Source organism: Ammospiza nelsoni, chromosome 6 (assembly GCF_027579445.1).
Source record: "Ammospiza nelsoni isolate bAmmNel1 chromosome 6, bAmmNel1.pri, whole genome shotgun sequence".
Taxonomy (NCBI): domain Eukaryota; kingdom Metazoa; phylum Chordata; class Aves; order Passeriformes; family Passerellidae; genus Ammospiza; species Ammospiza nelsoni.
The window spans coordinates 29331489-29359380 of NC_080638.1; the positions used below are offsets into that span (position 1 = coordinate 29331489).

At 42.4% G+C, this 27892-nt stretch overlaps 1 protein-coding gene across 4 annotated transcripts; it reads left to right on the plus strand.

Annotated features, from left to right (window-relative positions):
* The first annotated feature begins 1487 nt into the window (after positions 1-1487).
* Positions 1488-27644, plus strand: ZFYVE1 (zinc finger FYVE-type containing 1). Of its 4 annotated transcripts, XM_059473576.1 has the most exons (13): positions 1488-1869; positions 2457-2680; positions 2817-3353; positions 15883-16387; positions 18198-18412; positions 20439-20545; positions 21354-21462; positions 22026-22123; positions 22206-22323; positions 22657-22827; positions 23597-23777; positions 24327-24440; positions 25514-27644. In XM_059473576.1, exons 3-13 carry the CDS (start codon positions 2856-2858, stop codon positions 25744-25746), a joined length of 2349 nt encoding a protein of 782 aa, XP_059329559.1. In that variant the 5' UTR covers positions 1488-1869; positions 2457-2680; positions 2817-2855; the 3' UTR covers positions 25747-27644. The 4 variants fall into 4 exon arrangements, with proteins under 4 accessions (XP_059329559.1, XP_059329556.1, XP_059329560.1 ...); XM_059473573.1 differs by lacking the exon at positions 2457-2680; XM_059473577.1 differs by lacking the exons at positions 1488-1869; positions 2457-2680 and adding an exon at positions 1943-2400.
* The last annotated feature ends 248 nt before the right edge of the window (positions 27645-27892 follow it).

The window sequence follows — 27892 nt, forward strand, 5'->3', positions numbered from 1 at the left end:
CTACCTCATATGTATTAGTTATATTCATTATTCAGGATTTTTTCAGTCTGAAGACATTTGGTTCACCAAAGCTTTATTCTTACCTAGATGTCAGTCTATTTTGTTAATCTCTTAAATTATCTTTTATGCAAAATACCGAATGAAAATACATTATTGTAACAGCAGGAAAGAGAACAAGGAAGAGAGTTACTGTGCCAGTCTTCAGTTATTCATCATCACTAAGCTGCATGAAAGAAAGAAATAAATAATATATATGCCTACACAAATATATATATAGTACAATCTAGTATAACAGAAGTACTTCAGCAATGCACTTTACTTCTGAGAGGGCCTCATTCACTCCTTGTGTTAGAAAATTCATTGATGCCTCATTTTTGCAGTAATTGGGCCAGTTGACTCAGTTTTGTGAAATGATGATACTTCAAAGGTAAACTTGCAATCAGTGCCTTCTACATGGATATCCAGTTTTGTAGTTTAGCTCCCTTGTGAAACTGTCTAAAACTGAAGCAGGGAGGGACACCTTGTAGCTGTTAGTGCTTATCAACATGCAATGTCCACTGAAGGAAAACAGTGCATGTCCCTCCTCTGGTGAAGTAACCGCTAGCATTTGATCCAAACATCCAGCTGAAAACTCTTGTTACTTTAGAAGAGAAATTGCCTGTGCACTGGCTATGCTACAACAAAAATATTTTTGCATATTATCTAAATCAGCCAATGAAAAGTAACTCGCTATTTTCCTGTAGCACCCCATGAGCCAACATGGGGTTGGAGCCACTACAGGCCAAGGTCCTTCCTCACCGAGTGATTTCTTTGACCGTCTCTGTTTGGCACTCAGCTCCGATTCCCATGGCTCACTGTTTGTGACAGTGAATCTGCCATCTTCTGGCAGGTGTGTGCCTCTATTTTGGATCTGCAGTCTCTTTCAGCTATGTAAATGATGGCTGTTTACCCATAGGCTGAAGCTACAGTAGTGAAAGAAACCCCAAAAGCTGCAATGACAGTGACCAGTGGCTCTCCTTGTCGAGACTTCATTTAAACCCATGAGTGGCAGATGAGATTTGGGCGCCAAGTGCTTCCTTCTCAGGTGGACACCGTGATCCGTTCATTTGCCCGATCCGGATGCCTGGGAGCAGTCGCCTCGTCGTTCTCCAGGCGGTGGGTGGAAGGAAAAGACCTTCCTTACGAATTTCGTCCCTTTAAAACCTGCTGAGGGCTGTTTGCACTCCCCCGGCGCAGCTCCCTGGGGAACCCAGGCCGGTGTGAAACAGTAAAAAGAGGGGAGCAGAAAACCTCCGCGTCACCGCAAGGGCCGCGGCACCGCGCCTGCCCGCCACGGCCCCCGCGCGTCCCGGCTGGCGCGGCGAGTCCGGGGCGGTGCAGCCCCCGGACTACAGCTCCCGGCGTGCCCGCGCCGCCCCGCCTCTGCTCGCCGCCTTCTCGTCTCCGCGGTGAGAAAATAACCCCGAAGTTCCCCGCGATCAGCTGATCCTGGCTGACAACGAGGGGAGCGGGCGGAGGGGGCGCGGGTCCTGGCCGGCCCTGCCCTGCTCAGTTCCCCCGGGCGCCCCGACTGCATGGTCGACCCCTGGGGGAGGAGAACCGGGAGATCCCCCCCGGGAGCAGAGGGGACGGGGGGGAGGAGGAAGCCGCGGCCGGGACCCGAGTCCTTAGTCACCGGGTGCCGGCGGGAGGAAGGGGAAGAAAGGTGGCCGCCGGCTTGTAAACAATAGCCCGGCTCGCGGCGCCCCGTGCCGCGCCGCCTTTGTTCTCGGTCCCACCGCGGCTCCCGCCCGCTGCCGCTGCTCGGCGGGAGGAACCCGGGGGCTTCCCCCTTCCCGGGCGGCCGCGCGGCGCCGGGCGCAGCCCCAGGTAGGTCTGGGCGCGGGGGGAGGCGCCGGCCGGCACCGCCGTTACGTAACCGCAGGCGGGTGGCGGGGTCCGCCTGCAGCCCCCGCGGACGGACGAGCCACAAGTGCGGCCGCTCGCGGGCCAGCGCCCGCCCGGGGCCGCGGGACTGGCCGGGAGAGGAGGCGCCGAGGGTCATCCCGGAGCGAGAGGGGCTCCGCGCTGGCTGGGAGGCGGCCCGGAGGCAGCGGCCGAGACAAAGGCGGCGGGGTGCGCAGGCTGCCCTCGGCGGGCGCTGGTCTCAGGGCTGTGCTCTGGCAACTTGGGGCGCAGAGGGAGAGGGAAAAAAATCCGTAGTCTGTCAGCAAGACCGCGGAAGCGATCGTCTTCTAGTGTTACTAGAAGGAGCGCACAAAGAGAGCGGATTTTTGTTTATCTGGCGAAGCACATCAGGAAATTCCCAGCAAATAAATACTGTGAACTCTCTGAAGGAGGAGCTTAGCTGTGGAGTGAAAGCAGAGAATTTTCTAGTCTTGACACGGTCCTTTTGTGTGTGTACGTATATATGCATTTGTGCATTTCTGATGCCTTTTTTGTCTCTGTGTCATCAGCTTCTCCGTTCTCAGCTTCAGGGAAATACTTGCTGCATCTGTTGAAGTACACCAGGCTGGGTTTTTTTCTTGTCACTGACAGTACGTTAAACAGCTAAGTAGAGAAAGAATGTATACCAGAATTTGGGTATTATAATAATACGTGAAACCAGCCACGTTGTCTAAGTTTATTTTGGAGAAAGAAAACTTCATTAGCACTTAACACCACTCTTCCTGCAAGGCAGGTCAGTGTATGAATCTTACAGAACCATATACTCATTATATAAAATTTAGTACAGACAGCATTCCTCTTGTGTTTCCTTATTTTGTGGAAATACTAAATTTGGAACTGACTTTTACACTTATCATTGTTTGGAACAGAAACAGGAGGGAAAAACATTGCTTTAAAGAAACCTGAAGATGAGTGCCCACACGCAAACTGTGGAGAAAGGACAGAACACGACACTGCTGTGCCAGGAAAGCTATGTTTGCAGTGGGACAGATGAAGCAATCTTTGAGTGTGATGAGTGCAGGAGCCTGCAGTGCCAGCGTTGTGAAGAAGAGCTGCATCAGCCAGAAAGGTTGCGGAACCATGAACGGACCCGTATAAAACCCGGCCATGTCCCGTACTGTGACTCCTGCAAAGGTGCCAATGGGAACATAATGCATGCCAGTATGACGGGCTCAAGGCAGATAGCAGCAGTCAGGTGCCAGGTGTGCAAAATCAACCTCTGTGTGGAGTGTCAGAAGAGAACACATGCAGGGGGAAACAGAAGGAAGCACCCTGTCACCGTATACCATGCTGGCAAAGCCCAAGAACAGGAAGAGGACGAGGGGATGGATGAGGAGACCAAGAGAAGGAAGATGACAGAGAAGGTTGTGAGTTTCCTCTTGGTGGATGAAACTGAGGAGATTCAGGTAAGAACTGTTGTAGTTTGCTGTGAACAGGCAAGATGATTTAGTTTCTTTCTTAGTCTAACAGGCTACTGTGGTGTATGGTTAATACTTGAAGTGTAATTGGCAGCAACAGTAATAAAATGATGGCCAGGTAAAGTACGAGTGCCACTGAGCATCTTGGGCTAAAAAGACACAGTGCCTGCGAATGGCCTTGCTCATGAGTTCCTCAAAAGGTCAAGTTTATTAAAACCTTATGTGTGGCAAGAGCCTCCTCTAAGAGGCTTGGTAAGCAAAGCTGGTGAAAGAATTGACTCTGTGCTGAGACACACACAACTAAGATAAGAGCTGTCTGTGCAGGATGCTGATCGTTCCTGAACAAAATTGAATACATTGTATTTCAGTAGGTGTCCTGTAAATGGGAGTGTTGACAGACAATTTCCTGCTGTATGACTAGGAGAGGGCACTGTACCAAGTAGTGATAATGCAAGACTGCAGCCCATTGCTACCATTTTTCACCAATAAATCCATCAGATTTTTAGCCTTAGAACAAAATAGAAATAAGTGTTCCATACAAGTCCTACAGACATCATTGTTAAACTATATTGCTTGTCACAAATATTATTACATATTAGCCTTTTGTTGAAAGAGGGGGAAGTTGCCATTGGGGTAGGTCTGCTGATAAAAATAATAGGAACTAGTTGACTTGGAGCAGCCTCCCAGGAGGCACTATTTTAGAAAATCTAGCATTCAGTATACGCAGTTATAGAAGTCTCCTGTTAGCCCTTATATTTGGGAAGCATTTTAGAAGGCAAAATGTATGAAAGCCACAGAGCAGATTAATTACACAACTAAAAATTGAACTTTGTTTTCTGACTTTCAGTTTGCATTCCCTATGTTAAACCTCATTCAGAAGCCACTGAAAGAAAATGGAGATTCAGTATCAGGTTGCTCTAATTTAACATACTCATGCTACCATTGTTAAAAAGAATTGTGATTATATTCTTACTCTTGATAGTTATTTGTATCCATCATAGTAACATTTGATGTGCCTGTCAGGCATCCCGAGGAAACCTGACTTAAGTATCTCATATCTATTCTATACTATAGAAGTGTGTGTGCATACATATATATGTATGTACACAGTAATTATACAATAATATAGAATGGTTGCTAGATACTTGGGTCATATTTTTGTCAATTCAGGTGTACCAATTGCTAAACTGTTATGGCTTTTGAAAGGGAAAGGGAGGAAAGGATGACAGTCCTTATGGTGCACTGACATAGAACACACAGTATGCCAGACAACAGTGACTGTAAACTGAGTGCCTGAGTTTCAGGTCTGTAGCAATCTCAAGTTTGCATGCCTCCAAGCCCTAAGCACACGCTTATTTCCTTGTAATGTGTGACAGATGCAACTATTACTTTAAGATACAGACTTTTCAATAATCCTCCTCTGGCCACTAGAGCAAGCTCTGAAATGCCTTGGAACAGGGCTGTCCTGCAAAGCTGCTCACAAACTGTGTCTGTGTGTGGTTGTACTGGTTTAAGTTATATTTATACTCATGAATCTGTAAGCCTTATTGAGGTAGACCTTTGGCTGCCTCCCGCAAGCAAGTGCATTTGCTATTTAAATGTCATGGGCAATAAAGCCAACTTCCTTATTGGGATAGCAGTGGTCCTTTATCAGATTGTAGCAATTTGGTGAGATCAGGGTTAGGTTGAAAAAGCTCTCCAAAAATGATCTTATTTCAGTATCAAGATATTGAATCAGAGCTCTTCCATCTGGAGTCATCCTCTCTTCCTCACAGCTGAATACGTGTGTGACATCTCACAGCCAGTATCAAAGCAGTTTGAGAGATTTCAATTAAATTATTTTCTGACAGCTGGAATTTAAAGAATACTTGCTATTATAGTGATAATTCTGCTACTGAGCATAAGGACCTTTGTTTAGAAAGGCCTGTCAGATGCCACAGCAAATGTCTTCAGAGCTAAGTAGTCATCTTTTGCTCTTGGGAATAAGAGGAGGAGAAACTAATTTAGCTATAGGAAAGTGATCATCAGTCTCTTATTTTGTGCTTGTCATTACTTGGGGAGAAATCATTAAAATGTTCTTTATTTAAACCAATTTTTTGTCCAAAAATACCAAAATATTAGTAACTTGAAATATGGAGATTCAGAGTTTGAGAGTGTGTGGCTTTTTAAGCTTGAGCAGACAGCATAAGAATTTAACAGAATTATGTAGTTCCACCGTCTTTAACTGTTAGTGACCTTTGGAACTTGAAAGTTGTTGCATTGGTTGGGAAATAAGAGAGGAAACTGCTGATTTGCTATCAGTGGTAGATTCTGCCTTAGCAATGTTAAAAGCTACAAGATTACAGATGGTAAAAGCTCCATCACCCTTATACCACCACTGCCCTCCCAAATTAGATGGAACTAGTCAACGCTGCTGGAGCAGCAGATGATGGATTGAGATAATCACTCATGTGTATTTGTTTACAAACATCTAACTTGAACACAGGGCTAAAAGATTTGTTTTTTAGTTTCCTTTGGAACCTGGAGTTATTAAGCTCAAGTGGTTATGTTTCATCTAGCTGCTCCTGTTGGCTTCTTGGAGGTGGTAGCTCTAAAACTGAAGAATATTTATAGTGTGTAAGCAAATGACTGATCTAGTTCTAGATCCAGAAACAATGTGGATTAACCCATAAGGAGCTGTGCCTGAGCAAATTGGTTCAGGGGAGAAGTGGAAATTCTCGGTTTGGGCTCAGCACTACACAGATACAGCTATGATAATTCTGACGTCTGCATAATTGTCTTTGTGCCATGTTGCACAGATGTGCTGGCCTGCTCAAAGCTTTTTGTGCTTTGCAGGCATAGCATAAGCTCAGAAAGCTGAGGACTTCCTGTGCTTATTCAAATCCATATAGACAGAAAATGTTTCATTTTAAACCACTGCTTGTTTTTAGAAAACTAATGGTAGCTAAAGTTTGTATCTGTGAAATACAAGCTTCTCTGTGATGTTCATCATAAGAGCACTGTATCTGAGCACCACAAAAAGAGGCTGGCTATCTCATGTAAAAAAAAATGTTGTTAAAGGTTAAATCCAAGTTTGTACAAGTCTGTGGAAGAACAGGGAGGGAGGTGGTTCCTCATGGAGCCCAGCCCCAGCTATCTCACCACACAGCACAATGCTTTGCAACTCTTGTGAGTTAGTCCCCAGGCATCCTGACCTACATGATGGATTTTTTCTTCCTTTTTCCAGGACTTGTTGTTCCTCATAAGACCTCACTGACTTCTATTAGAAAACAAAACTTATTGATGCTTTATAAACTGGCATCACCTGCAGTTTAGACCCCGTTCTAGGCTGTCTTTCTCAAGCTCAGTTATGCAGTTTCTCTTTACACAGTGTTAAACTTTTGGCCTTATCTATTGCATATCTAAAGCTGAGGCTTCAATCAAATTGTTCTTGATAACTGCTACATCTGTTTGTTAATTGGTCCTGACATAGTCTATCTTCCTGGCTCATCTGAGAATGATATTGTGGGGATTACTTCCTCAGTCAATTGCTTTGGTCGTGTCAGTCTTTACATCTCCCACTTATGCTGCTCTCTTTAAGTCTTCCACATCTCCTTTTTGCCTTGTTAGACTCAAACTATGTGCCTTCTTTTATTAGATGTGTATGTCCCTCAACTGAATCTCCTGATCTGCTCTGCCAAGATGTCAGCTTTCCTTTCTTATCTCTAACTTCCTGGATTCTCAAACAAGCATCATTGTGTTGTCACTAGTGCTGCCCCTTGCACACAAGAGGCACTTCCCATAAGAAGTCAGAGTCGATTAATTGGGTTTTTTAAACTGGTATTTGTGTATCTATTAAGAAAAACAGAGTGTAATACAGCAATAAAAACATGACTCAGGCCGTGATACTTGTTTCAAATCCTGAGGCTCTCTTACTGTCCCATGAACTCTTCCACTCACCTGGATCTCTCTTTGTCGCTTGTACTTATATTTAATGCAATTCTGGAACAGTTTCCATTTTTGCTTTGTCTTTATATAACACGCTTGCAAAAAAGCTCTTTTCCATAAAGCAGAGTTATACGTCTGTTGTACAATAAACTCTTATTTTCTACTGCTTTTGAGGCAGGGCTAAATGCTTAACAATGCATAACAACATTTTTATCTTGGGGAACAGATGTTGGGAGCTCTTAACACACGATCAGAACTTGGTTGTAGTGTCACTAATGGCTTCTAGGATAGCACTTTGTCCAAAGCCCTAATTCAGGACTCATCACATATGCTTAATAGAAGTAGAAAAAGTGTTTAATTGACACCAGAAGATAGAGGATATGCTTGGTTATTAATAATCTGCCTTAGAATTTGCTCATCTTTGACCAGAAACTAGCTCTGTCACAAGAAATTACCCAATCTGTGAATTGCAAACAAAAATAAAAGATACTGACTTTGTAGTCTGACTTACTAAGGAGTCTAGAAGAAAAGAAAAATTTTCCTCTATCTAGTCACAAAAATAATTTCCCCAGCTGTGTAATTTTATGAGGGAAAAAGAGCATACATTTATTGCTATGTCTCCCCTGAGATACCCATATGAGTTCCCTTTCTTCAGTTTGCAGGGTCTTTTTGTTGTGCCAATAGATACCTCAACTTCCTAAATATAGCCCCATTCTTTGAGGTCTTTTCTATTCCTTCTAGCAGGTCTAGACACCTAAAGGAGTAGGGGCTTCCCCTCAGCAAATATAAGCAGCAGCTATTTAATGCTTTGCAGTTAAGATAAGGCAAAAGGGCCTGTAGCCCTTATTTAAATGCAGACCATTTTGTACAATCATCAAATAACCTGTCACTAACAGCATAATAGTCCATGTGTCCTCCTCTGTCCCCTCCTGTTAAAAAGTTACACATACATAGTGATGACTCTGCAGGGCTGCTAGCTGCTTTGCTTTTCTCACTCCTGCTGTAAACCTGATGGAAGTACTGTGATTTTTCCTTATTATCTACTGAATTGAGCCTGTATGAAGTCTAGGGACTTTAGAGAGAGTGGAGTCTCTAGGAATACTTTTTCTTGTCAAGTACTCTTTGTCCATTAATGGGAGCTAATTTTTTTTTTTTTTTTTTTTATGAAAGAAGGTCACGATTTCTTAAGTCTGACTTGCATTTGTCTAGCAAATAGTGCTAGTTCCTGTGACACTCTTGCTTCATTTGCTGTTGGGGGGATGTGTTTTTGATGGGGTATTTTTTGGTGCTTTTTACATTCAGCTGTAAATTTCTGGGAAATTTAGTCCATATCCTATAAAATAAGGAGTCACAGCTAGTATATTTGCCACAGATATAAAGGAGGAAGAAAAGATATTGAAGGATCTGAATTATTTAGACTGGTGTGATCTGTTGGATCAGGATATGTAATTTCTGTCCCTTGATACTGTTGATGTGCTATAGATGAGTTTTCCTCCTCTTTGTGCTTTAGAGAAGTTTTCTTGCCAAAGTATTTTGGGGAGTTTACTGTCCTACACTCTAGGAATTTTTCTCTTACTACTTTGTAATTTATCAGTATTACTCCTATCTCAGTCTGTTATCAGTTCACCTAAATTTAAGTGCACTGTTTTTCTGTCTTTGGAATAAAGTAGTAGAGAAACTACTCAGCAATTGCTGGTTAAGAGTGTTCCTTTTTCCACTGGACATATACCAGGTTTTGGAAGACTATTTTTAGAAGGCAGGAGAGAGAGCCATCCATTTAACAAACACAGCTCCTTTGATAGTCTCAGGCTAACTCTTAGCTAATTTTAACATAGCCACTTAGAAATAGTGCTTTTCCCTGGAACCAGTCTTGTACCTTCTTCATGATGCAGTACTTTGGGCATTAATTAAAGTCAAATACTTTGCTTCTTTCCCATCTCTTTTGTCTGCTATATGAGTGCTGATTTGGAAGGAAGAGTCAGTTGTCACTGACTTAGGTGAGAGAGCCTGCAAGCTACTCTGGAATTTCCCACTCTTTTCATTCAATAAGTTCCTGAACTTAGATCAGTTTCTGAGGTAAATAGTCTTGATGGGGAAAATGGGGTGTTTTAGTGTTTCCCCTGCTGTACCCCTCTTTGCACTTTTCCCATTAATCCTTTTGGATGCTGCCAGTAGGAATGGGATGTGAGTGCTTTGGGGTACTTCAAGAAAATAAAATCAGCTTGCTGTCTCGTAGCCTTTCTGTCCTTTCCATTGCTTTCACTTTCTCTTTTCTGCAGTGATCACTGGGAGGCAGCTGTCACTGCAGTACACACTTCTGGCCTTTTTACCTGGCTTGTTAATGCTTTGCTGTAGGATCACATAAAGGCAGAAGACTGAGTCCTTTGGCCTGGTTCAAACACCTTGAAATTGGGAAAATAACCAGACTAACTGTTTTCTAGGAAGAATGCAACTGTTATACAAGTAAGTTTGTAAATGCCCCTCTTAACAAGGACAGTGGTGTAAGTGGTGTTCACACAGGTAATTGAGTTACTCTTAGGAGTATTTAGGAAGACAGCATGAACTCGCTTGTTGAGTTGATGTCGTCTGGGCAAGTCTCTTCATGTGGACGTGGTCTCTGCTGCTAGAACTGTGACTTTGGGGTGGTAATTGGTAGCTCTGTGGCCAAATTAACATCTACAGGAACTTTAAAGATATTTAGTATACAAAACCATGATTTCTGCATCATTGTTTCATGTTCTCTTTTAGAGTTAGATGATACTATTATGTTAGTGTTATTTTTGCAGGGGTTGCATTCACCTCAAAGTCTTTATTAGTCTTCAGTCCTTGAAAAAGTACTTTTTCAGCAAGCAAACAGTTTAGTGGATTTTGTAGTCTTTTTTCTGCTTTGAGCAATTTGATATAACTTAGCTGTTGTCTACTAGGTTAACTTACCTGGTAATAGCAATATTTCAGTCAATATTTCCTCTTGGGTTAGGGAGGAGTCTGTTCAAACTGGGTTACCTCCAATCTTCTTGATTTTTTTCCACCACTGTCTTTAAAACATTTAAAATAGTATCTCTTTGGGTAGAGTTGTTAAGCAGGACTTAACTCTTCTGTCTTTGTCTCTCTCAGAGTTCTGTTATAATGGACATGGGCCTCACACATGGGCAGCCTCTGCCCTTCATTGCAGGGACCTGTAAGTCCTGTTGAAACTCATGCCTTTAAGCTCCATACAAACCCATGAAGATATTGAACCTGAATTCCTATGCCAGCACTGTGGGAAGGAACAGGATAATTTTGGTCTGAAAAATATATTGAGTTCAGGGACAGTGTTGTCCTTGGATATGTACTGTGGCTGATAACAATTCTCAACAGAACCCATAGGTGGTACTGCAGTGAAGACAAATAAACAGGAAAAAAACCTTCAGGTTAGGAAACACCTCTAATACAAATGCTTTCATCTGCTTGAGCCAGACCTGCACCCATATGGGGAATAAGATCAAAGTGTGAGAATCTAGCCTTACATCCCTGTAGCTTGTCTGTCCCCTGTTTTATTTTGTCCTCTCTCCATCTGGTGTCAGGTCCTTCAGTTTGGGCTTGAGGCTCTGTAGGACTCCAAGCCTGAAAATACTGATATCCACTATTAGCTTGGCTGAAGGCTAGGAGATCAATGAGGACAGTTGTGATTAATGTGTTTAAGTGTTCACTGGATCAGTGATTAATAAGTGATAAGTGATTAATAACTTACTCTTGAATACCAGATTGGAACTACTGGTATGACATACACCATTCTCTAAACTAATCTGTTGGCACAGCCCTTTGCAGAAACTTTCTCAGGCTACTGTAAAACATTTACTTAGTAAAAAGTAACTCTTTGACCAGTAGAATTAATGAAGTCTAATTTCTGGGATGTCTTCTCATTATCCAGTGCTTGTCCACATTTTCTGCCTTTTGAGTAAGAAGCAGTATGTGTGCTGTCATGGCCCAGCCAGCATGCTTACTGCCTAGCACATGTGGGCATGACTGCTCCTCTTAGTGCTGTGTCTTGGAGGTGGCAGGGGGTAGACATGAGACATGCTCTTTCCTCACTAAGGTTATTGGAGTCTTTCTTTTCTGCTCTGTTGTCCCTTTTCATCATGCTTTTAGGAAATTTGTCTTTTAGAGGCACTTATTTCGGTATCAAATTGGAGTTATTAAACTATGAATTTTAAGTTATTTGTGGAAGACTTGAGTAATGGCATAAATTATATTTTCCATGGAAAGTCATACAGAAGAAAAGGTATAGGAGGCAACTTGAGGTAGAAAACTAGAGATGCTTGGACTTAAAAGTCAGCTTTGATTCTTCTTGAGCACCTGCTTATAGTCAAAATCTCTTGTTTGGAGGACTCTGAAAATCAGAGGAAGTAATGAGCTCCTGAGGTCACTTTCAACCTGAATTAGCCTAAGATCTTTGAGGAAACAGGATTTGAATTACTGTGGTTTAGGGACTGTCTCACAGCTCTGTTGATGTTGTGGGTTTCATAGCAGAAAGTTTCTCTTCCTCAGAGGGAACCATCTTTTTTGTCACTTGATAACAAGAGACACTTGTGGATATCAACAAAATTTCTTCTGGGGCAAAAGTAGGAAATTTCCAGTTGCATTTTTAACAGCCTGTTGCACTTGAGTTGCTGGGTTAAGCCAGTTACGCTTCCCCGCGTTTGTGCACTGCCTTTTCAGGAGTGATGGTGAGGTGCCCTGCAGAGATGTGAGTTTTGGTGGCTCCATCACTTTACTGTGATGGAGCTTATTCTTCTCAGGTTAGTCTTACTGGCTGTAGTTAAAGGAAGAAATCTGCTTTATAGATTTCTCCCTTATTTTCAGTGTACGTTGAAATTGTGATTTAATGTTCTTTTTAGAAGAGAATCTCTTAAGAGCTATAACAAAAGTATAAATGAGTTGCAGGTACTTGTCGGTTTCTCGGCTGTTTAGGTGACCTGGAAAGGCCCGGGGTGGCCTTGGCCAGCCCATGCTTCAAAGGACGAGAAGAGGCTCCAGATCTTTTCTCGGTCTCGGTGTTTATTAATTGCTTATCTAAAAGATTTTCTCTCGGCCCGACAGAGGTCTGCTCAGCAGCCAGCCATGAGCACACTGCGAGCCCCCGGGGCGGTCACCTATCTTTATACTCAAAGTTACGTATACAATATTGATCAATTTTCCCCAATGCCTTTTACCCTTATTAACCAGTGCACTTTTAGTAATAACCAATCCCAAAGTGCCAACATTACAGAAGATGGAGGCCAAGAAGAAGAAGAAGAACAGGACATGCCCCAATTCCTCCATCTTACTTCTTTAGACTCCCCTGTACAGAAATCCTAAACCCTGTGTCTTACACTCTAATTAACTTATCCCTTCACCATTTACCCCAGTGAAATCCTCCCATCCTCATACAGGTGTCGTCTCCCATGCAGGATCAAAGTCCAGCCACCAGACACTTCTGGCAACATTCCAGGACTCCCGAGCCCCCCAAGGGTGGTCTCGGTCACTCTGCACATCAGTCCTGAGGTGCTGAGATCCCACAGGTACTAGAAATGGCAAAATCAAGAAGGAGCTGAAGAGATATGACTCATGTCTTCGTTTAGACATAAAGTTTTCATCCTTAATTTACTTTGGTGTGCAACATAAGGAAGGTTTTGTATTTACCCTCTGCTGTGAACCTCAGAGATGTGGAGCTCTTGGGCAACATAGAAGTGGACACAGTTATGGAAATGTGAGCCCTTTGCATGTGCAACACAAGGTGGTACCATACCAGTTTGTTTTAGAGATGAGAAGCAAAACAAAGAAGTGGGGATTACTGCTTTGACACTATACCCACTCTGACTTCAAATGTCTTGAAGGAACTTGCTCAAGGGAAGTAAATTGGACTACTGATATGGGGGTTGTTGTGGATGGTTCTTTGAGAGTATCATTCCTGTACTCAGCGTTGGTTTAAGTCAACTAGTGCCCAAGAGCAAGGAGCAGCCAGTGATGTACAAGCATATTCAACTTCAAAGGGAAGGGCTTCTTTTGGTCATTTTGGCTTGGTTTTGGTTTTGTTATTTCTCCTCCCACATGGAATTTATTGTAAGGATGTTGCAGAATCCAAAATTATGACTAGATTCTAAAAGGGAGGATAGTCTACTAGTTCTCTACCACCATGAGCATCTAAATGCAACCACTGCTCAAGAAGTTCTTGGTCATCTGACTCCTGAGCACTGGTAAAGCGTGTTAGGAAACATTTACTCATTTAATGTCTTAAGTTCTTCCTCATTCATTACCAAGTCCTCTGGGACATAAGCATTGGACTAGCAAGACTTTGGAGCATTCTTGTGCTCCTGGGTAACTTGTTTGTTCGAATCACTCCTGAGTTCTGTATTGAAAGGAGGTCTGCAAAGAGCCTAGAAGGGGATAACTTAGAAGGCCATAACTTCGGGTATGTGATTTGATATTCAGTGTAACTTTGAGTTCACTCCTGTCTCTTAACAGTGGGAATATATATCAGAGTTACCCTTACTCCGGTTGTCCCTCCTGTCCTTTGTGTCTCCTGACATTACTGACTCAGCCCATTCAACAAACTCTCCCAAACTGCTACCAAAGTAATAACTAGTGCTGGCTGAAAGATCTTAGCCATTAGCTATCCTGCCAATACTTAAGCAGTTGTTAAAAAACTGATATTTTTTTGTGTTGTCCAGGGAGTACATAACTATTGAATCTGGCAAAAAGGACCTGTCACCTTTTTGGTGAGAAGTTTGGTTTAAAACCAAAACATTTTTGAAGAATACATTATCATATTCCTTTTTGCTTATGTACACATAACATTTTTATATTGTAAAGTATATGAATGTTTTTAGGAGCTATTCCATGAACCAAGAACTTCCTTTCTTCCACAGAGACATCTTAAGAGACACTAAGCAAAACTGCATCCATCATCTAAGCTATCTTCCTGATGATAAGCTAATAATCACAGCTACCAAGAAAACAGACTCTTTCTTGTGCACCTGTAATTTCAGTGTATCTTTATGTTCCCCTACAGATACCAGGAAAGATTCTCTTGAGAGCATTTTGATGTCTCTTGTTTCCTGTTTTCTTCTACACTGTAAGGCTGCCTTGAACAGTTTGAGTCTGTGAGAAGCTACTGCAAGCCCACAGCCCACAGGTTTTCTTTGTGAATGCTGTTCCCAACCACAGTCTGGCACACTGGCTATTTTTTATGGTTTTGGCACACTGGCTGATTTTTATTTTCCTTCAAAGTCTGGGTGCTGTTGATAGGTGTGACCAAAGCAAATGGGGCTGATTGAGCCTTAAACTAATTTGCTGATGTACAAATAAGCTTGTTCAAAGAAACCATTTATTACCTCATTGCCTCTCTGGTTCATAGACTGTGAGATCTTCCAACTGTACTCCCAGGATGAAAATAGCTAAGAGCTTCCAGAAGTTAAGTGGCAGGTGAGAGGGGATGGAAGCCCTGCTCTTTCCAGTTGATGGGGATTCCTTGAAGAGGGAATTGAGATGAAGAAAGTGAATTTAATCTTTCTCAAAAAGTGCCTTTGTCATATTCTTCCCTGTCATATAATGTATGGACAAAACCTATTGGAAGACAAAAAATAAGAGCTAAACAAATGAATGAAGCATGAAACCTCTGAAAGCCAAGGACCTATTCTACAACAAGATAAGGACAGGCTCTCGTACAGAGCCCTAGCCCATTTCACTGCTTGTTTATCTGCTCCTGTTGTTCCAGTATCTGAAGAGAAAATGCCCTGTTCTTTAGCCCAGACAGCATGATCCTTGACACTTAAACTATGTAAAGCCAAAGGGAAGTTACCTGCTCTTCTTTTTGGTTTTGTATGTGTGTTTTCTTTTGTTTTATTTTTTAATTAAAGTACAATACAGTAAATTATGAAAGGGATCATTGAGGTAGTTGTGGCACTTCTGTGAGAGCCAGTTTGACCTGTTTCAAGTACCTGACTGCAGTGTACAGTTTTGCTGCTTCTTCTCTGCTCTCACTTTCCAGCTGAAGGATTGATCAGCTGCAGAGCAGTGGGAATAGGACAGTCTGTGTCTGAGAACCCCTGGCTGTGGACAGGTGCAGCACAAGTGCATGGCAGAGACTTTTGTACCTAAACAGGTACTCAGTCTCTGTGGATGAGGCAAGTTAAAGTGGTAAAAGCAATCCCCTCTTTCACTCCTGCATTTGCATGTTTGCCAGGAGACCAGTGCTACTGAGAAAGTCTGCCATGCTCCAGGTAGCTGTTCTGACAGACTTGGAAGTAGTGTTGTGCTCCCTTGTCTGAAAGGGCTGTCTCTGAGAATGGGGTGATGTACTAGAGAGTTGACTATGTACATAATCACAGTGAGGCATCACTTCCAAAACAGCTACATGATGAAACAACATAAATCCCATCAATGTGTACAGTTTACAAACTGCATTTTAGTATTTTGCTTTGTACTTCTTGGTGCTTCAGAAACTTATGATGAAATCTGAAGAGGAGGTAATCACTCTTTTTAATCTTATGAATTCTGACACCAGCTGTGTTTTCAGTATTGTCTATTCCAATTACATAGTTATAATATTTTTCTCTTTTTGTTTTGGAAGGTAAGGAATGAGGAAGACTTTATTAAGAAACTGGATTGCAGTCCTGACCAGCACCTAAAGGTGGTGTCCATCTTTGGGAACACAGGGGATGGCAAGTCTCACACCCTTAACCACACTTTCTTCTATGGCCGGGAAGTGTTCAAGACGTCTCCTGCGCAGGAGTCTTGCACAGTTGGCGTCTGGGCAGCCTATGACCCTGTCCGCAGAGTGGTGGTCATTGATACAGAGGGCCTGCTGGGGGCCACTGTCAACCTGAGCCAGAGAACACGGCTGCTGCTGAAGGTCCTGGCCATCTCTGACCTTGTCATCTACCGTACTCGTGCTGACAGGCTCCACAATGACCTCTTCAAATTCCTTGGTGATGCCTCGGAGGCTTATTTAAAACACTTCACCAAGGAGCTAAAAGCTACCACAGCCCGCTGTGGCCTAGATGTTCCTCTGTCAACTTTGGGTCCAGGTGTCATCATCTTTCATGAGACTGTGTACACCAAGCTACTGGGCTCTGGTGAGTAGGCAGTTCCAATTACAATGTGCTAAATACTGTCTGTAAATGATCAGGTTGCACTGAATATTCAGCACTCTTTACTGCCATGTAGAAATGTGATTTGGGTTTTGCTCTCACTGGTTTCGGTCATGGGAACCAGGCTGTGGAACTAGAAGAGCATTTCCTCTTCTAAATCAGCTAGAATAATCCTCTTAGCCAGCTGAACATCAGCACTGAATAGGAATGAGTTCTGCCAGCCACAGGAGGGGTCATCATACAAGTTCATAAGTGTGGGTGATATGACAGAGGAAGGTAAAAACTAATGTGGTGAGTTGACCCAGGCTGGATGCCGGGCACCCACCGAAGCTTCTCTGTCACTGCCCTCCACAACTAGACAGGAGAGAGAAAATATAATGAAAAGGTAATCAGTTGAGATAAGGTCTGGGAGAGATCACTCATCAAATACCATCATGGGGAAAACTGACTTGATTTGGGGATACTAATTGAATTTATTACTGACAAAATCAGAGTAGGGTAATGAGAAGTAAAATAAATCTTAAAACCAGCTTTCCCTCATCCCTCCCTCCTTCCCAGCTCTACCTCCTCCCCTGCCAGCCATGCAAGAAGACAGGGAATGGAATTATGGCCAGTTTATCACACATTGCTCCTGCTGCTGCTCAGGGAGAGGAGTCCTTCCCCTGCTCCATGTGGGTTCCCTCCCATAGGAGACAGTTCTCCATGAACTTCTCTGACATGAGTCTATCCCATGGGCAGCAGTGGCTGAGGCTCAGTCCTGTTGTTTGTGAATATCTAGGAGCCATCTCTTGTGTAATAAACACCTCAACAGTCCTGGCTGACCCGCATTCTCATTTTGGCTTTTCTAAACAGTGAGGTTTTAAACTAGTAGAAGAACTTGACATTCTTTCTGATTATTATTGGACTAACTTCTTAATAACTTTTAACTTACCTATAAGGCAGATCCTTTCCTTATGTACCAATTTGCTGATTAGCAATTCAGCCTTTCTTGAAGTTGTTGACATTTTCTGTTTAATCAGTTCAGCCTTTAGTGACCCATGAGGACACTTTGCACCTGTATGCAAAGTCAGGGTCACAAAAAAGATATTTTTTTATGGTCACTTCTGATCACAGTAGGAATAGGAAAGAAGCCTCTTGGCATATATGGATATGCAGAAAGCTGTAACCATCTGTCTCAATGGATAATTGAAGTGTGTTTGTGTAGTTTTAGGACAGGGAAGATGGGGCCTGCCTTATTCTGAAATGTACAGCAGGTACTTGGAAGCAAGGAGGAGCATGGGTTTGGCTCTGTAGAGTCAGACCTGATGTGGCCCATTCTGAAGTGCTTTGCCGTGTACAAGTTGTTGATAAAGGCTTGGTATTCCTTGCTACAGGATTGGCATGGAGAACAGGCAGCCCATGTAAGGTTCATGTCCTCCACTTATCACGTGCTAGGAATAGCTATACCAAGTTATGGTCTGGTGAGAAGAACTAACAAATGTGCTGACATTGTGTTTCCTTGTATTATGTCCTAACTTGCTCCTTAATCTGGATATCTATGTTTCAAAATCTAGATGTGTCTGGTTTTTCCTGAGAAAATCGGTCTTAGAATTTAAAGCTGTATATCACAAAACAGAGACTGCTTTTGGAAAGTTTCTTTTCCTTGTTTTAAAATATAATGATAACTGCATTCCAGATGTATTGGAAGATTTAATTAAGAAAACTAGGTCTATATTGCATATGAAAGTACTATGCAATTGAAGTATTGTTTTAAGCAATCAGTTGTATATGAACTTGCTGGTACTCTTATATATAGATCATCCTTCTGAGGTTCCTGAGAAGCTCATTCAGGATCGGTTTCGGAAGCTGAGCTGTTTTCCTGAGGCTTTCAGCTCAATTCACTACAAGGGAACACGAACATACAATCCTCCAACAGATTTCTCTGGGCTTAGGCGAGCTGTGGAGCAGCAGCTGGAGAACAATACTACTCGGTCACCTAGACAGCCTGGGGTTATCTACAAAGCACTAAAAGTAAGTGAAGAAGAGTTTGTCACAGTGTTTATTTGTACCACTGTTGCTGTTAACTCAGCTGTGGCTCAGAAAGGCAGAGCACCTGAAACAGTGATGCAGACTTGCATGCAAGTCTTCCATGAGAATGATAATTCTCCCTCAGCCAGGGAGGCTGAGTAGTTTTTTTTTGTTTTTTTTTTTTTTTACTTCAAAACAAACACTTCAGTAAGGACTGTGGAAGAAAAATTAAAGAGCCAAACTGAGCAAGATCATAAATGGGAGCTGGGAAGAAAAAAGTAACTGATACTGTGAGTGACAAGCACTTAATGACAGTGATTGACAAAGAGAGACCTTCAAAGGGGTTTTTTTATAAAATTCATAAAGTTGGCCTCAGCACAAGAGGAGGAAATGCAAGAGACTTGAGGAGAGTTAATAGCTGGCAAAACCTAGTGCTGAGTAGTATAACCCAAGGTCTAGAAGGCAAAAAGCAGTTGTGCTTGTAGCTAGGGAACAGGATGGGATAAAGCCAAATGATGTATTACTTTAGAGCAAGTGATTTTCTTAGATGGTTTACTTTGCTAGGATGTCAGAGGGATTTTTGGGTCTTTAAATTTGCAGTCTTTCCTACAAGTTTCCACATACCACTGCCTGATTAACATCATATTTTCTTTGGCCTGAAGAACATAGTTGTAATTGGGGAGGGGCAGGCAGAGCCAGGCATATCTGCAGAAGGAGGTAGTGTTGGCAGTCTTTTCTGGTGTTAGTCACAGCTGTTGGAACAGATAATTCTGGCTGCTCTGTGTTAGTGGTAGCTGAGGCACAGAGGGAAGTGTCACGGTGGCATGTACTCAGTTCTTTGCATTTGGGAGCAGACAGGCAACAAAGGGAAAAATGGTTGGAATCATTAATTTTAGTTTAACTTCTAGGACATTATTGCATTAATCAAGTAGCCTGATTTCAGATATACTTAAATTAATGACCAGTAAAGTGTTTGCTGTGTTCAAGTCACTACTGACTACAAATTAACTTCTTTTGCTTCACTTGCTGAGGACACAAGACTTTCTAGAGATTTCTCTCCACTTCCTCTACCTTTTGAGTTCACTCAAAAGTATCAGTATCAGTCAATCTTAAAAGAGAATGTAAAGCAAATTTCCTTGAAATTACGTGAAATAAAATGTTTAAATAGCATACTTATCTGAGGGAAGCTGTGGTGAGAGAGGTACACACACAATTCTGTGTGTATGTGAAATCAACCCTTGTTAGACAGCAAAGATACACCCACTCCACCTACCTCAACCCTGTGAGGGGAGGGGGTGGAAGAGAGAGGCAGGCAGCCACCATATAAACCTCAGCTGTAGGAAGAGTTTCAGCTAGATCTCATGCCTTCAGAGATCTCCATCAAGATGAACTGTAACCATTTGCTTTGTTCCAGTGCTTTTTTTTTCCCCCCTAAACATAACACCTGAAAGAACCGAAAAAGTTCAGTGTGCCAAGACTAAGGACTGATTTAACTGAGAATGGATGTTCCTAGGAAAGGGTACAAATCTCTTTGTCTCAGTTTTGCCATTTCACCAGAAAAGAGCAGTTGTTCGGGTGGCTGCAGGAAAGCTCAGGGCAGCGCTTTCTGAGCCAAGAGGCAAGAAATGTGTTCTCCTGAGCTATGAGAAATGATCCTATGAGTTTCTTCTCAGAGGTTTTCAGAATGCAAAGCCCATTTAGCAAGAACCCTGCTATTTTGAGCATGGATTGGATGCACAGAGGTGGATGCAATTTCTACCACCTATTTCTACTACAAAAATCAAACTAGGAACAGGAGGAGAGGCGAGCAGAGAAAAAGACTATCTTACAAGTATTCAAGTCACTTCCATACAAGTGCAAGATTGCATTCTTGGTTTGTTTCAAATCCTTGTTTTGTTTTCCAGGCTAGTAAGACACATTTGTTAGCTGCGTACTCTCTCTGCCTCCCCTTCCAGTAGAGAAATCCATGCTTTTTCTTGCATAAGGTCTCCTTAATCTCTTTCCAGTTCATTCCTTTTTTGTTTGACAGGCTCTAAGTGACCGGTTCAGTGGGGAGATCCCTGATGACCAGATGGCTCACAGCTCTTTCTTTCCAGATGAATATTTCACATGCTCCTCTGTGTGCCTCAGCTGTGGGTAAGTAGATGAGAAATGCTTCTTCATCCTCTTAAAGCATAGTGCTGCCCCCAACCTTTGGCCACAGAATGTAAAGTTTCTGTGACATCTTGACACCTGACATCAACTGCCCTCAGCTAGTACTTACAGGCAAAATTAGCTTGAAATTCACTCTTATGTGAACTGGACAGCCACTATTGCCACATCCCAGCTGGATGTGTGGTTTTTGCCCACCTATTTTTGTGTATGACTACAAACCTGTGCTGCCCATATCTTTTCCCAAATGCAAGCTGGGCAGGGAGAAAGGAGTGTCTAAATAAATCCCCTGAAATTTCTTATGATGTTTTTTTTCCTGACATTTTTCTTGCCCAAACAGTATGAACAATCCTAAAGCGTACATCCTGGAGTGGGGCTGTATTCAGTGACTAGGTCTAAGTGGAGCTCCATATTTGATTAGATCTTGGCTTATAGATCTCTGGAAAGAGCCCCAAGATTGAGCCTGGAAGGGTAGTAGATGGCAATCAGTACTCTGAGTCTGGGAGCTGTATAGCAGCATGATGTTGTGGCTGGTTATGCTTCTTATCTGATGCTGAGCATTTTCTGCAGTGAATTGTTGTGTGATGCTGCTTTTTATGGGAAACAGTTGCTACACCTCCTTCTGAAGAGCCTGCCTTTCAATAATAAATTATGTCATTGCTGTATGTACAGTTGTGAAGATGGTTTGAGGGCACAACATCTATAAAATGCAAGATAGCAGTAAAAATGAAGTCTTGGTGACATCTATCCTGTGTCTAAGAACAACAACTCATGGGTTGCTCTTACATCTCAGGTGTGGTTGTAAGAAGAGCATGAACCATGCAAAGGAAGGAGTCCCTCATGAATCCAAAACTCGATGCAGATATTCTCACCAGTATGATAACAGAGTCTACACTTGCAAGGTGAGATACAAGGACAAGGTCTGAAGAATGAAAAAAGAAAGGATGACCAAGTAAATGAGGAATATCACAGGCATGTGCCTGTTTTCTTCCTTTTTTTATTTTTAATGTCAGAGGTGGTCCTAGCCTTGACAAGAAAAATTGATCCTTATTTCACTTGTATGTTTGCTTGGAGAGCTCATCAGCTCTGTGTGCTATGTGTCATTTTTTAGCGAAATTTTGAAGTTGGCTGCTCTTAACCTGGGTGATGTTGACCTTTTATATATTTGACATAGTTAGTCTTATTTGCTTATGCCCAGTGCTTGGTATTAGCCAATTTTTCTGAAGGATCTGTGCAGGATACAGGAAAATTTTTGGCTACTATCACGGTCATTATTGATGTAGAAATACTTCCCTGATGGTATTATTGATAGTGGGTTTTTCCTTTGTTTTTAAATGAGTTCTGATGAGTGCTCCTTTGCTCTAGACCTCTGTATGCTAATTATATGCCTTATGTGGCCAAACAGCAGCCAGATGTAGTTTTGGATTGCCAGTGATGTAGTTTTAATTGAGCCTTTACGTTGTAGGCCTGTTATGAACGAGGGATGGAGGTCAGCGTGGTGCCAAAAACCTCTGCTTCCACGGATTCCCCATGGCTGGGCCTTGCCAAGTATGCCTGGTCAGGGTGAGTACTGCAGCTGGGAGATCTCTGTGCTGCCTGGTGCACAGGACTTGCCAGAGAGGTGACCTGTCCTCCTCCTGTGCAGGTACGTGATCGAGTGCCCCAACTGTGGGGTGGTGTATCGCAGCCGGCAGTACTGGTTTGGCAACCAAGACCCTGTGAACACTGTAGTGAGGACAGAAATTGAGCATGTCTGGCCAGGGGTAAGTCTGGTTGCTGGATAGTCTTTGTGTACGTGTGCAGCCATGCACATGCTAACTTGGTTCTTCTGGATGTTGATGGAGAAAATAGATTGCCTTTCATTAAGCTGGTCTCTGCTGTTCAAAAGAGACTTTGCAGGGGCTTTCAAACATCTTTTGGCTATCTTGAAATGGCTAAGGTGCAAACCTACTTCTGTCTTTCAAAGCAGGGCTGCTGAATCTTTTACTCCTGCTTGCCCTCATGTTTATCAGGACTAATGGGTTGCAGAGCCATCTGAATCTAATAAAAACGGTTTCCCTGTTTTTATTCTCAAATCAATATCTGTTTCATTCCAGACTGATGGATTTCTGAAAGACAACAACAATGCAGCCCAGCGTTTGTTGGATGGCATGAATTTCATGGCTCAATCCGTGTCTGAACTTAGCCTGGGACCCACAAAAGCTGTGACCTCCTGGTTGACAGACCAGATTGCCCCAGCTTACTGGAGACCCAACTCCCAGATTCTGGTAAATAGCAGCTGCTGGAGAGAAAGGCTTTGCCTAGCTAAAACCCCTTTTCCTTACTCTTTAAGTAATAAAGTACTTTGCAGATTCTAAATGTTTCTTTGTTTTACTGCAGCAATCCCTACTCCTACAACTTTTTTATAAAAACTGAAGTGCTCTCTCCTCTTCCCTTTCTTGACTTAGCCAGAGAAATTATGAACAGAGACTTGGCCTAACCCTGATAAAGAGATGGTTTCTCCCTGCTCTTTGTGAGCTACTATCCCAGCAATATTACAGAAGATTGTGGCTTGCATGAACTTGTTCTTCAAAGTAAATAATCAACATCTTAAAGCTGGCCACTGCAGTTGATAGTACTATTTTTATAGATTAAACTCTGGTTTCATACCAGATGCAAAAATTGACCCAAACAGTTCAACTGGGAAAGGATTCCCCGTGTCTTGCTGGAAGCTGATTCTTCTTCAATGAAGACTGCCTTCTGAATTCTTACCCCACACAAAGGTCAAATATCCATCATTGAGCCCTGCAGGATATGGCTGTGTTTGTGATTGTGAACAAAGGGATCATAGCAATATATTGGCTTGAACAATATACACCTACTGTTCTAAATCACTTCTCTGGGGTAAAGTTATGGGACTGATAGCACCCAAGTCTTGTGTCTAACTGTATTTTTCACAATTTCAGTCTGAAACATGCCATCCTGGGCCTCTGCTCTCTTTTTTTTTACTCAGAAAGATCAAGCTAACAGTTCTTCCTTCTGTGTTGTTCTCATTAGAGTTGTAAGAAGTGCAACACACCTTTCAAAGATAACGACACAAAGCATCACTGCCGGGCCTGTGGAGAGGGCTTCTGTGATGGCTGTTCTTCCAAGACCCGTCCGGTGCCTGAGCGAGGCTGGGGACCAGCACCAGTGCGCGTGTGTGACAACTGCTATGACAACAGGGGCCTCCAGTTAGGTAATCTTGAGTTGATTGTGACAGAACTATCCCTGAGCACTAGCCCGAAGTCTTTGTCCCTAATTTCTGGATCACAACCATTTTCAGTAGGTGTAGACAGTGTTGTTCACACTGGGTTTCCAAAGAGTTTTTGGTAAGGAAGCTGAAGAGCTCAATGCCTTTTGGAAGAAAGATGACCCTACCAGACACCTGAACTGCTGACAAAGTTATTTTGTAATTCTTTAGAAATTTTAGAATCTTTACTTTTAGTAAGATAATACTTTATCTTTACTTTTAGTATCTTTACTTTGTTTTCCTGGCAACTGCTAATGGTCTGGTGCTAACATTAGAGCAGAGGTGCTTGTGTTACAGCAGACTGTATATTTTGTCCATTATTGCGAAAATGAACACTCTGCAATCCAAGATTGTGGATGGGGAACATAAAGGCTAAGGAGAGATTACAACCTGCCTTTTGGGTTTGCTGCTGGTTTTGTTAATGTAAATTAACTGAAACTTGGCCAAAAGAGTGGTGGACGTAGTTGTTGAGCCCTTCACTCTTGTGTCATGCAGATGTGGCTGAACTGCCTTCAGATGAGGAAGGGGGTACACTTATTGCCAGGAAGGTGGGGGAAGCTGTGCAAAACACGCTTGGAGCTGTGGTGACAGCCATGGACATTCCCTTAGGTGAGTTCTCTTCTGTTCTGATGGGGCTTTTTTTTGTCTAAAGGTGGTTTTGTTTTCAAAGGGCAAAACTTGTTATTAAACTTGAAGAGTTTGTGTGACAGGCTGGCGGTTGAGAGTTCTGCAGCCCTCTGGACTCTTCTGCTTGATGTTTCCTCTTGGTTTTCAGCATGTTGTTTCTGCAGATCACACTTTCTCTTTTCACCCTATTATGCAAAATTGTGCACTAAGCTGTGAGTAATTCATGCTCCCCTGATGGATTCACTGCAGTGACCTGCCATTTGAAGTTCCCTAAAAATTGGCCAATTAGGAAGCATTTTATCAGGTTTGGTTTTCTTTCAGAGATGCTGAGTGCCTTTTAAGTGTGATCATGGATATTGCTGGTACTTCTTGGTAGTTACTTCTGAGGGGAGGGTGAGAATTTGAAGCTGTCCAGGTTGGTAAGGATGAGGAAGTAATTAGTAGTCTGATCTTTCATGGTGAGCTTAGTTCAGGAAACCTCTACATCTCTTTCTTGTGTTGGGTGGCAGTTTAGGTATGTCAGCAAACATTTCACATTTAAATCTTCTGTTGTTGCACCTGACTTCCTACACATTGCACAGATCATTGTTCAGCTGCTTTGCCTACAGCATGTCTGGCCTTCACCTTTGTGGGTGTTTGCTCTCTGACTCAATGAAGGGCAGAATAAATCCCTTTCTCAGTTCAGACACTACACTACATGCATTTCTGAATATTTGGTTTGGTGACTTGGTGGTTTTTTGGCCACAGCTGAAACTGAAGGTGGGGAAAAGCAAGTGTCTTAACCTCTGGAAGAGTCTGAGTAAGGCAAGATGCTAGTATTAAAAGAGACACAGTTTACTCTTTGAAGAGAGGCAGAATGTGGGAGAATGGCAGAATACTCTAAAGGGCTGCTCATTGCATTGAAGGATTCTGTCAGTAGGTCACGTCCCCCTTAATGGCAGTGATATGACTTGCAGTGTGTGAGTGCCTCCACTGGAGTACATTCTTGATATGCTCATGTTCATGGATTATTTTGTTCTCTCTCTTTCTCATCCCTCACCTCACTTCCTCCCTAGGTCTGGTAAAAGATGCTGCCCGACCTGCATACTGGGTACCAGATCATGAAATCCTGCACTGCCACAATTGCCGGAAGGAATTCAGTATCAAACTCTCCAAGCACCACTGCCGGGCCTGTGGCCAGGGATTCTGTGATGAGTGCTCACACGACCGCAGGGCGGTTCCCTCTCGCGGATGGGATCACCCAGTCCGAGTTTGCTTTAACTGCAATAAAAAGCCTGGTGACCTTTAACCCCAGGCTGCTCTCCAGATCTTTGCAATTCCTTATGTTCTCAGGGTTACAAATGAAAATATCTGGTCTCCCTTTCACCTTCTAACCTGTTGCAGCCAGAGTGCATGTTTCCAGTTTCTGGCCTCCTCTCGTGTTATATCCATCTTGGAACACTGGGAATGAGCTTACATTCAGCCTCTAGGTTTTAATTTCAAATTAACTGAAAAAGGGAGGGAGCTCCCTTGTAAATGAGCAACCTAAAATCCAGTGTATTTTATTCCAATTTTAAAAAACCCCAACTATATATATATATCAATTATGTATAATTTAGTATATTAAGAATATGGTTGAAAATGAAGCTTTGAGTATTCCTAGTTCAGATGATGGATGGTGGTGTTCCTTACTGTAATGGATCAGAATTATGGCCTTCTAATTCTTCTTTTGGAATGTCTTGCTGATCGTAATGTCCTGTGAGGAAGGTTTGGACTCTGTGCTGCCAGGAATCTCCAGTGTTGTTATATGAACTACACCTGGTAGTTCAACCAGCTCTGCATCTAGAGGTGTTGCCCTTCTGGCCATGGAAGATTAAACCCAGATTTATTAACAAGTTTGCTTGAACTGTGATATGAGCAATGGTCTTGCAGTGCAAGAGGTATCAAGTTAACACAGACTCCCTGGCAGAGACCGGTAGAGCTCTGAAAGGTAAAGCAAATCTTACGGCAGGAGGCAAAGCATTCTGATCTTGCCATTTCAACTTCAATACCAGATCAAAAGATAGCAGGGTTTTTCTCTTCCTGACAATGCTTTCATGTACTCAGGTTTTCTTAAAGTTTATCTGCAAGTTCATTGCAGTTAAAAGTTTTGTCCAGAGCAGAAGAAGAGAGCAAGTTTTGTAGGCAATTCTGAGATACAAAGTTTGAGTTGTTTGGGTTGTGATGACTTTCCTTTTCCCCCACTTTTTAAGTGATCCTGTAGTTTCTGAAGCCTCTGTGTTCTCAGATATGGTTGCATACAAACTGCACAGATTTGACTTACTTTCTTCTAATAACATGAACTTACAAATCAGCCTGGAAAATGGGCACCTTTCTTCTTTGCTCCTAGCAACTGGCACTCATTGGACTTCATCTTTTTTTGAAAGGACTGCAATGAATTCACTGATTTTATTATGAAAAGCACCACTTAACCTAACTTATACTGTCATGTACTGTGGATTTGTGGTTCCACTTATAAGAAGTATGAGACCATTGTGGATTAAACTGCCTAAAATTCTCCCTTCTTGGCTTACACAGACAAAAATTCTTTTACCACATGAGAGTTGCCTCCTCTTGGAATGGCTGGAGTTTAATGCAGTGTCCTGCAACTGTGGTATTTTTCCCCCAGCTTATTAAATGTGCTCTTGTGTGATGAGATGCCCAACACCCTGTTTTAAGACTGTATTATTAAATTAACTGCTATAAAGAACTTTATCTTCTGAACAAGTGTACTGACTTTCCTTGCAACAAGTGGTTCTCACTTTGTCTCTGAAAGACTGTGCTCACAAAGTGTTTGTCCCTTCACAACTACATCCAGCCTACACAAGGAAGTAGACTTAGAAGATATTCCAGGACACCTTCGGTACTGGCCAAGTTTACTGCGGACTGTCTTATGTTTTTGTAAGCAAAAGTCTGCCATAAACTTCTGTTGTCCAAGTAAGGGCATGAGTAGGTAGAAATCCTCTCTTAAAAGACATTCTGTACATCTAGCATAATTCTGTGCTTCAAAGTATTCTTTATTTTTTTAATGGGTGAACAATGTGTTCTTGGTTTGTAGGCTGTGCCCTGTGTGCTGTTAATGCATGTAGCTTTACTACCATGTTAATGCACAAAGAGAAAGCAGCCATGACATTCCTTGTATAAAATCTTTGGCCTCTGTTTCAACAACTTGTCTGCTTTTTTTTTCCTTGTCAAAGCAAGAACTACTACTCAATCAAAAGGAAAATGTTGTATAAACATTTTTAATATATATATGGTCTTAGTAACTTAGCAACCTGTCAGTATCAGAGTCCATTCTTCTTGATAGATTAAGGACTTGAATCTTCTGTGATGTTTTTCTACAAAACAAAGTCTTACGTGGTGCTTGAACTGCAGCAGGTTTGGTGTAACTCTTTCTGGAGAATGCTGAGAGGTGT

What these genes read in the sequence shown, in the direction of transcription:
- ZFYVE1 (XM_059473576.1), top strand. Translation starts at nt 2,856, where the DNA reads ATGAGTGCCCACACGCAAACTGTGGAGAAAGGACAGAACACGACACTG. An exon ending in CACCAAGCTACTGGGCTCTG is followed by an intron (nt 16,388 to 18,197) that starts GTGAGTAGGCAG and finishes TCTTATATATAG; the next exon opens with ATCATCCTTCTGAGGTTCCT. An exon ending in GCCAAGTATGCCTGGTCAGG is followed by an intron (nt 22,124 to 22,205) that starts GTGAGTACTGCA and finishes CCTCCTGTGCAG; the next exon opens with GTACGTGATCGAGTGCCCCA.